Source organism: Lynx canadensis, chromosome B3 (assembly GCF_007474595.2).
Source record: "Lynx canadensis isolate LIC74 chromosome B3, mLynCan4.pri.v2, whole genome shotgun sequence".
NCBI classification, from domain to species: domain Eukaryota; kingdom Metazoa; phylum Chordata; class Mammalia; order Carnivora; family Felidae; genus Lynx; species Lynx canadensis.
In genome coordinates, this window is record NC_044308.2 from 113,120,910 (window position 1) to 113,131,640 (window position 10,731).

General features: G+C 37.5%; 1 protein-coding gene across 3 annotated transcripts in view; it reads left to right on the forward strand.

Annotated features, from left to right (window-relative positions):
* MPP5 (membrane palmitoylated protein 5) overlaps positions 1-10,731 on the forward strand; it is a 94,626-nt gene that overhangs the window by 62,327 nt on the left and 21,568 nt on the right. For all 3 annotated transcript variants that reach the window (XM_030319359.2, XM_030319358.1, XM_030319360.1), the window contains exon 7: positions 1,336-1,413. In XM_030319359.2, the coding sequence (XP_030175219.1) occupies positions 1,336-1,413 (78 nt within the window). The remainder of the gene's footprint in view (positions 1-1,335; positions 1,414-10,731) is intronic.

Here is a 10,731-nt window from a genome sequence, read left to right on the forward strand (position 1 = left end):
TTCACATGATATAATTATTTCTGTAATACTTATTAGTAGAGTTTCATTTTGGGGTGGTTACCACTGATTTTTTTCTTTTTTTGAGCTTTATTACTACTATGTATATTGCCTCTGAAATCACAATATAGCTATTTCTTCAACATATATTTATTGAGTGCCTACCATGTGCTAGCCAGTAGGAAAATAGTGATAAAACAAAGTCCATACCCTTATCATTTTTAAGTTCTTTTTTTTTTTTTAATTCTCTTCAACTGATTGCTGTTTCCTTAATGATATTAGGTAATAGTAATGGTATAGATGTACACTGCCCAACATAATAACCACTAGCTCCTGGTGCTAGTTATTTAGATTTAAGTTAAGTAAAATTTAAAATTACATTCCTCATTCATATTTGCTGCATTTCAGGTGTTCAAGAGTAGTATATAGCTAATGGCTTCCGTATTAGAACATTGTAGAAAGTTCTTTTGGACAGTGCTGGTATAATCAGGAAGCCATTTCATAGTCTGTCTTTGAGGGCAGTTTGATCACTTTGTATATATCCACAAACCAGACTTCTATTCTTATTTATTTAATATCAGTTGTTACAATAGAATCTGTCTTATCTACTGATGTTTGTTGAAGAATCTATAAAATGTCCTTATTTTCACTCAAACTCATTCATTGCTTTGGTAGAGCAGTGTCAGTGGTCATTGTTTTTAGGCCTTGTTTTATTGGCTCTTGTCTCTATGTTGAACACTGCTCCCTGCTATCTCTGGACCAGAATTTGTGATTACTGTTCAGGTTGGAGGTATCTGAACAAGGCAGTCAGTGGTGTACTGGGAAATAATAGTTACCTGACAGTAAAACTCCATACAGTTAAAAAATAGAATGAATGACAGAGACCATGTATCTGGGAAGTGAGAATATGTGTATATTTGCATCATTTTTCTAATCCTGGTCACAATTACTATTTCAAGTTATACTTTATTAAAATTGATGTGTGCCAGAGTAGATAACCTAGAATTGTTATAGCACTGTGGTATCTTTCAATCCTTCACTGTGCAATTTTTCTAAGCTTACACCAAATGGAATACAAAAACCAAAGACTTATAAGCTAAGTGGCTTTCTCTGGTGGACCAGAATTGCAGAATGTCCCATTCCTGAGTAGCTTAATATAATGGAGTTCATGAAAGGCCCAATTTGTGCTTCCTTATGAAACAGCATTCATCTTTACCAACTTTTTAGAAAGTGTTCTAGGGGATCCAGAATAGTCCAGTTTAGGGAATATTGATTATAAGGTCATAGAATGATTTTTGTAAGTGACAATTTTTAAATAACCTAATCTTTCTGTTGCAGTCTGATATGCATGGTACTCTGACATTTGTTCTGATTCCCAGTCAACAGATCAAGCCTCCTCCAGCCAAGGAAACAGTAGTAAGTGATTTTTTTATGTCCCATTATTTATTTTCTGGTGGCTACTGTTTACTTTTTTATTTAATTGACAAACTTTTTTTTTTTTTTAGAGTACTTTATGTTCACAGCAAAATTGAACACCAAGTACAGAGTTCTCACATATCTCTTGCCCCAACACGCACATAATTATCTCCACTATCAGCATCCTGTACCAGGTAGAACACTTGTTATGTTGATGAATCGACGGTTTCATTATTTCTCAAAGACCATAGTTAACATCAGGATTCACTTTTGGTGTTGTACATCCTATGGGTTTGACAAGTGTATAGTTCATATGTATCCATCATTTTATCATACAGAATAGTTTGCCCTAAAAATTGTCTTGCTCTGCCTAATCGGCACTTCCTAACCCCAGTCCATGGCAACCACTGATCTCCATAGTTCTGCCTTTTCCATAATGTCATATAGGAGGAATCAAACAGTAGGTAGCCACTTCAGATTGGCTGTTTTCATGAGTGATAAGCATTTAAGTTTCCTCCATGTCTTTTCTTAGCTTTTGGTAGCTCCTTTTTTTTTTTTTTAAGTGCCAAATAATGTTCCATTGTCTGGTTATACGGTAGCTTATCCACTTACCTACTGAAGGCTATCTTGCTTGTTTCTAGGTTTTGGTGGTTATCAGTAAAGCTGCTGTAAACATCCCTGTGTAGGTTTTTTGGGTTTTTTTTTTTTTTTTTGGTTTTTGGTTTTTAATTTATTGTTTAATTTATATCCAAGTTAGTTAGCATATGGTGCAACAATGATTTCAGGAGTAGATTCCTTAATGCCCCTTACCCATTTAAACATCCCCTCTCCCACAACCCCTCCAGCAACCCTCTGTTTGTTCTCTATATTTCAGAGTCTTTTATGTTTTGTCCTCTTCCCTGTTTTTATATTCTTTTTGCTTCCCTTCCCTTATGTTCATCTGTTTGGTATCTTAAATTCCTCATATGAGTGAGTCATATGATACTTGTCTTTCTCTGACTGATTTCACTTAGCATAATACCCTCTTGTTCCATCCATGTAGTCCTATGCAGGTTTTTTTGTGTGGATATGTTTTTGTCTCATTTGGTATACTAAGGAATTGAAAACTTATGTCCACACAAAAACTTGTACATATATGTTTACTTTTGAGTCTTAGAAATGTCTCTTTAATTATTTCTTAACACTCAAGTAAAAGGTAAATTCAGCAGTTCTCATTTAAATAAACATAAATATTAATATTTCAAAGTTAGTAAACTCTGAAAAGTAAAAAATTTTAGTATATGTGCTGCCGAAGCGAGCACTGAAAAGTAAAAAATAAAACATAGTTTTCTTCCAGAATTTTTATGACTTGCAACTTCTTTTTCTGTCATTATAGGTGGTTTATTTAACTTAAACATACTTAGTGCAGGAGGAAAAAGTGCTTTTTCAAAGTATGTACAGCTTTAATTTTAGAATATCTATTGCTCTTTATGTTAAACATTTATTCAACTGCTATGGTAAAAGACAAAGTTCATACAACCTAACAGTTCCACTCCTAGATATATATCCAAAAGAATTGAAAACACATCCTCAAAAAAACTTGTATGTGAATGTTCATGGCAGCATTATTTTATTAACCACAAAGTAGAAACAGCCCAAATGTCTGCTACCTGATGAATGGAAAATGAAATATGATCTATCCATTTTTTGAAAGGAATATTATTTGGCAGTAAAAAGGAATAAAGTACTGATACTTGCTATAACATGGGTGAACTTGAAAAAATTAGGCTAGATGAAAGAAGCCAGTCACAAGAGGCCATATATTGGTTCATTTATATGAAATGTCCAGAATAGGTAAATTTGTAGAGACAGGAGGTAGTAGATCCTTAGGTGTCGGAATGGAGAGTTAGGAGAGCATGGGAGTGATTCTTAATCAGTATGAGGTTTCCTTTGGAGGTGATAAAAAAATGTTACAAAATTGTTCATGGTCGTACAACTCTGAATTAATAAAAAGTATCTAATTGTGTACAGTAGTGACTTTTATAATGTATGAGTTATTTCTCAGTAAAGCTGTTCGGAAATTTACAGACTTCAAAATGCTGAGTTGATGTAGAAGGCTGATGTGTATTGCGTCTGTTGTTATTATTAACTTCTACAAAAGCATAATGGTTTGAAAGAACACAGTTTCATTTTTTTTGTCAATATTTCATCACAGTTATGGGGCACCTGGGTGGCTCAGTTGGGCGACTGACTTCGGCTCAGGTCATGATCTCACAGTTCATGAGTTCGAGCCCCGCGTCAGGCTCTGTGCTGACAGCTCAGAGCCTGGAGCCTGTTTCAGATTCTGTGTGTTCCCTCTCTTTACCCCTCCCCTGCTCACTCTCTGTGTCTCTCTGTCTCTCGATAATAAATAAACGTTAAATTTAAAAAAAAAATTTCATCACAGTTATGCTTCATATTTTGGCTATCATTCCATGTTTTCCCTTCATTCCTTATGGAACATATTGAAGTTGATGTTGCATCTGCAAGCTTCCTTCTGTTTAAAGTGCTTTGTAGGAAGAAAAATGAGGAAATAGTTTGTCCCTGAATTCCATCAGCCTCATTCTCTATGCCTTTTTCCCTGTAAACGAGGCCTTAATTTCAAAAGTAGCTCTGCAATCTGAGTAGACTTCACAGAAGAGGGTTAGAATATGCATTTACTTATCTGGGCTTTAAAAAAAAATAATAAAGGGACAGAGAGAAAGGAAAAGATGGAAGGTTTATCCATTTTAAAATACAGTATTTTGGGGGTGACTAGTATGTGGCCCTTGATCTCAGGATTGTGAGTTTAAGCCCCACATTGATTCAGCATTTGATGGTAGAGATGCTTTTCATCGATGAGTTTCTTTATGTTTGTGATTAATTGATTTATATATTTGGGTGCTTCCATATTTGGCACATAAATGTTTACAATTGTTAGGTCTTCTTGGTGGATAGACCCCTTAATTATGATATACATGCCCTTCTTCATCTCTTGATACAGTCTTTTTTTAAAGTCTAGGTTGTCTGATAGAAGTATGGCTATTCCGGCTTTCTTTTGTTTACCATTAGCATGATAGATGGTTCTCCATCCCCTTACTTTCAATCTGTAGGTGTCTTTAGGTTAGAGATGCTTTTCAAAATGAAAAGATGATGTACAGTATTTTTTTTCCTTCATTTCCTTCTTAAATTGTGAAGAACTCTCAAAATTGCCATATCTCTTGGAAAGTTTCTATCAAACCTAACTGGCTGAAAATGAATTACTGTTATTAAAGCTTGCACAAAGAAAACAGTGATAGGAAATTATAATTTTAGTTATTGGAGAATATGCAGAATAATTATCTGTGAGATTGCTGAATTTAAGAAATTAAAACAATTTATTGACCACTGTTATGGTACAAGTCAGGATCTATTAAGAGCAGCAAAAGGTTTCTTTCTGATGTATGTTTTGTGATGTTTGAAGAAATGTGTGTTTAAGAGAAAATGGGAGTTATTTGCCAACCCCACTATATTTACTTGCTGAATTATGACGTCACAGACAGCAGGAGTCAGCTCTGTCAGAAGTACTGCTTTATTTAGGTTTCTTTTGCATCACACATAGCAACCAGTGGCTGCTCTATCAGTCACAGAGGGCAAGAGTCTTGGCACCTTTGTAGTTCACTTCTGGGTGATGGGCACATTTGTCCCAGGAAACAGCATCATTCATTCATTCATTTATTTTTTAATGTTTGTTTATTTTTGAGAAAGAGTGCAAGCTGGAGAGGGTAGCAAGAATTTGACACAGAATTCAAAGCACACTCCAGGCTCTGAGCTGTCAGCACAGAGCCTGACACAGGGCTCAAACTCATGAACCATGAGATCATGACATGAGCCGAAGTCAGACGCTTAACCGACTGAGCCACCCAGGTGCCCCAACATAACATCATTTAAATGGCAGTTTCCGGGGCGCCTGGGTGGCGCAGTCGACTGGTTAAGCGTCCGACTTCAGCCAGGTCACGATCTCGCGGTCTGGGAGTTCGAGCCCCGCGTCAGGCTCTGAGCTGATGGCTCAGAGCCTGGAGCCTGTTTCCGATTCTGTGTCTCCCTCTCTCTCTGCCCCTCCCCCGTTCATGCTCTGTCTCTCTCTGTCCCAAAAATAAATAAACATTGAAAAAATAAATAAATAAATATATATATATATATATATATATATATATATATATATAAATAAATGGCAGTTTCCTTCTGTCTGCATTGACTTGAAAAAAAAAGTTGGAGTTCTCAGACAAGTGTGCAAAACTCTAGATTATTCTACCATATAATTGAAATAATATGGAAGGAAGAAATAAACTATTTGAACATGAAGGCACTTTTTTCATGTAGTCCAGTGCTCTGATCTAACAGAAATAAATTGAAATGTGAGGGGTCACAATGCTTATTAGTGATGGAATATGTACTAGAAAATTCAGAGATTATTGATTATCCAATAAATATTAGCTATTATTGTGATTACTCAGTACCGGGTATGGTACTAATTGTTTTTTATAGGTTTTACCTCATTTAATGCCCACAGCATCCCTGTAAAAATACAGGTATTTTTATTTAACCCCTTCAACAGGCATTGAAACTAGAACTTAGGTCAAGTTAATTGCCCAAGCCCACTATTAATAAGTGACTAAGGACTAAATCTTATGCTTATTCCAGAAATTATGCTTTTAACAGTGTATAGTATAACAGGTAATGTCCCACAAAGCCACTAAATATTGCATTACTGTTTATTATCAATCTAAAGAAAATAATTAGAATACCATGATAGAAAAGTGTAGCTATAGATGAATTAACGTCTTAGTAGCTGGGACGCCTAGGTGGCTCAGTTGGTTAAGCATCCAACTCTTGATTTTGGCCCAGGTCATGATCTCATGGTTTGTGAGTTCGAGCCCTACGTCAGGCTCTGCAATGATAGCACGGAGCCTGCTTAGGATTCTCTCTCGCTTGCTCGCTCGCTGCTCTTCCCCTCTTCGTGTGTGCTCTCTCTCTCTCTTTCTGTCTCAAAAGTAAATAAACCTTAAAAAAAAAAAACTTGTTAGTAGCTATATAAATAATGATACTAGATTCTGAGTACAATAAAAGCATACTAAAGACATTAGTGTTTTAAATTGCCATGGGGTCTCTTTTGCCTACAGAAGACTTACAGCTTTAAGAAGACTGGGAACATGACTGAAGTCTTCATTTGTGGGGATTGGGATGGGAGGATAGGAGAGAGATGTGGTTTAAGGGGAATTTATAGGCTTAGGAAAGGAGAATGCTAAAAATCACAGGTCAGGGATACAAAACACAGAATTAGCCACTAGCCAAATGGTATTAATAATTGAAATCTATTCTTAGGGGTCCCCAGTTTTTTCCTTACAGTGAAAATCTTGTTTTTGTGTACTAGGCACTATGCTAAGCAGTGAGTTGATAATAATTAACATGATATAAAATAGCTATAGCTTGTAGTAAATGATAAAATGGAAATAAGCAGCCTTGAACACTGAAGAATAAAAAGAAATAGGATTAAGTGGTCAGGAAAGTCCTCTGGGTGGAGGCAACATGAGGCTGAGACCTGCAAGAAGAGATGAAGCTAGGCCTATTAATTGCCAGAAGACCTTTCTATTTGGAAATCCTTGGAGGTGGAGGAAAGTGGGGGAGTGGAAAGGTGGGGAGAGGATTCAAAGAGATGAAGCTGGAGAGGTAGGTAGGACCAGGTCAAGTAGATCTCTGTGGCCACAGCAGGAAGTTTGGATATCAAATCTAGTATCATGATCTGATTTGTATTAAAAAAAAACATTTCTTGGGTGCCTGGGTGGCTCAGTCGGTTAAGTGTCCAACTTCGGCTCAGGTCATGATCTCACAGCTCGTGATTTTGAGCCCCATGTCGAGCTCTGTGCTGACAGCTCAGAGCCTGGAGCCTGCTTCAGATTCTGTCTGCCTCTCTCTTTCTGCCCCTCCCCTGCTCGTGCTCTGTCTCTGGCTCTCTCAAAAATAAACATTAAAACATATATTTAAATAAATAAGAATAAAAAATTTAAAAAAACAATTTTTGGGGCGCCTGGGTGACTCTGTCGGTTAAGTGGCCTACATCAGCTCAGGTCATGATCTCATGGTTTGTGACTTTGAGGTCCATGTCAGGCTTTCTTCTTTTGGTGCAGAGCCCACTTCAGATCCTCTGTTCCGCTCTCTTTTTGCCCCTACCCCCACTCATGCTCACTCTCAAAAATAAATACACATAAAAAAAATCATCTGGCCGCTGTGTGGAAATTGGATTAGTAGAGCCAGTAAGGGAAGCAAGGAGACTTAGGAAACTGAAATCATTATAAAGTATGATGATGGCTTAAACTAGGATGATAGCAGTGGCAATAGAGAAAATAGATCAGGTTGTGTTCTAGAAGTAGAGATGGCAAGACCTTGTAAAGAATGCAGAGAGTAGGGGCGCCTGGGTGGCGCAGTCGGTTAAGCGTCCGACTTCAGCCAGGTCACGATCTCGCGGTCCGTGAGTTCGAGCCCCGCGTCGGGCTCTGGGCTGATGGCTCAGAGCCTGGAGCCTGTTTCTGATTCTGTGTCTCCCTCTCTCTTTGCCCCTCGCCCGTTCATGCTCTGTCTCTCTCTGTCCCAAAAATAAATAAACGTTGAAAAAAAAAAAAAAAAGAATGCAGAGAGTAAAAGAGGAAGCAAGGATGCTTGAATAACCCACTGAGTGGATAGTGGTTCTGCTTACTAAAGGGAAGTCTGGAGGAAATAGATTTGGGGAGAAAAATGAAGAGGTCTATTTTCCAGGTTGAAGGGCATTCATGTGGACATACTGAGTTGAGTACATAGAATTGAATGTATCAGTCTGTAATTCTAAGGAGAGATCTGGGCTATAGTTGTATTTACTGTGGGGAGAGCAGGTCAGGGGAGCAGTCTGTTTATATGTATTATGTGTTTGCAAGAAATTCTACAGTTTAAAAAAAAATGATTAAGGATGTTCACAATTTTTAAAGAGTTGAGAACTGCCTTTGTCAAATGTATTTACTTTTCTGTTAAGAAGTATAAAATGTATTCTCTAATTTTCATCTTAATTTTTTCTCTCCTTTGGAAGAGGATCTGGAATTTTATAATGCAGTAAGATTTTTATGAATACTGGGGCGCCTGGGTGACTCAATTGGTTAAGCGTCCGACTTCAGCTCAGGTCATGATCTCACGGCTTGTGAGTTTGAGCCCTACATCGGGCTCTGTGCTCACAGCTCAGAGCCTGGAGTCTTCTTTGGATTCTGTGTCTCCTTCTCTCTCTGCCTCTCCCCCGTTCATGCTCTCGCTCTTGCTCTCTCTGTCTCTCTCTCTCTCAAGAATAAACATTTTTTAAAAATTTAAGATTTTTATGAAATTTCAGTGTATATTAGATGGACATCCCTTTTCAAGTTAGGGCAATTGTTGTGTTAAGTTTGCTGTTATTCTAAGGTTCATATTTCTGTCTCCCTTCTATTAAACAACTTCTGGATGTCCCACAGATACCCAAAACTTCTCATATAAAATATGGAAGCAGACAAAGATAATCCTTGAGTGGGCATCGGGCGGAGGAATCTAGGGTTGGAGGAGGAATTTGGAAACTGTTATAACACACTGGAAAGGCTTTTCTTGATGCTGCCCTTAATTTTACAGTGTGAGCAAGGGGTAGAGTTTAGGCCAAAGCTAAAGGAAGATAGATAGACTTTCATTCTTTTCTCTTCCACAAATAATTTTAAAACTTCAAGATAAATCTATAATAAGAAATACAGAAATAAAAATTACAAAGAAAAATTATTTTGGAGCATGGACTCCCTTAGGAAAGATGTAAATAAATTGATGAATTGTTATCTCTTTACCATATCCCCATCATTAGGACTTCGAATGTGAATAGTTTACAGGTACTATGAAAAGGCCCAGAGAAAAATGTTGGGCTGGAAGGTAATTGTATATAAACACAAGATTTTGTTTTGTTTTGAAACCAAACAATATTTTGAACATGAGATACATTGTACTGATATTGCAGCATTGTTAAACCCTGGAGTCTTCTAGAAGGGTCAGCATCTCTCCATTTTAAAAAGGCTTTGTTTTCCTTTGTATGGTAAAAAAAAAAAAAAAAAAATAGCCACTAAAGGAGCTGGAGAGGAAAAATGGATGGAGATACCTTCTAGCACTGATAAGAGTTGATCGGTAGAATATATGGATAGAAGTCACATAGAGTATGGCAAGGCAATGCTCAGACTTTAACTCAACCAAATGGTCAAGCTCTGTTGTGAAAAAACTTTGCTTTTTTTTTTTTTTTTTTGCTTTGCTCTTAATTTTAGGGTACATTGTATACAGCTCTAGATAAACTTGTCACATAAGCAAAGCATTTCCCCTCTGTACTCTTCCTCAGCCTACACAAAGAGAGGCCCCATTCCAAACCAGCTAAATCTGAATGGTCAAGGGGTGACCCCAAGGCAGGAGTAGAGTGAAAAGCATCTCTGGCTGATTTTGTTGGACTTTGGCAAAGGTCGTTGAACTAGATACAGCCTCCACAGTGGTCTAATTAGTTTCCCTTAGGGTAGTAGTTCCCTAAGATTTTAGGGTCCCTTCCTTCCTCCCTCCCTCCCTCCCTCCCTTCCTTCCTTCCTTCCTTCCTTCCTATTTATTTTTAAATGCTTATTTATTTATTTTTGAGAGAGACAGCACACAAGCGGGGGAAGGGCAGAGAAAGAGGGAGACAGAATCTGAAGCAGGCTCCAGGCTCTGAGCTGTCAGCGCAGAGCCCAACACAGGGCCCGAATCACAAACTATGAGATCATGACCTGAGCTGATGTTGGATGCTTAACCGACTGAGCCACCCAGGCACTAGGGTACATTTTAAATGGCATGTGTGTAACAGTTATCCGAGGAACCTAGTTAAAATGCAGAGTCAAAGTCAGAGATGTGGCATAAGAATTTAGTATTTTGATAAACATTCTAGGCAAGTGATCTTAGCAGAACACTTTGAAAACATGCTCTGTATTGCTTTCAGAAAGCTATTTGATAAAATCGTCAGTCAGGTGACCAAATTAGTCTGATCTCCTAGATGTCTAAAATAAAAGCCTGATAACAAAAATCTCTCTACCTCCTTAAATAATCCCTGTGATTCCATAATTAGATTCCTAAGACTCTTTGGCTAAAAAGGCAACAATTTAAGCAGATTTTGGAAGGTTGGTTGACAGGGATAGTTGACAGGGACTTCTAGATTATCCTACATTTTATGCCAAGGTTATAAATTGTATGTATAATCTCTTTAATCAAAGTCTCAACTGTGTTTTGATTCTCTGCTACTTTTAT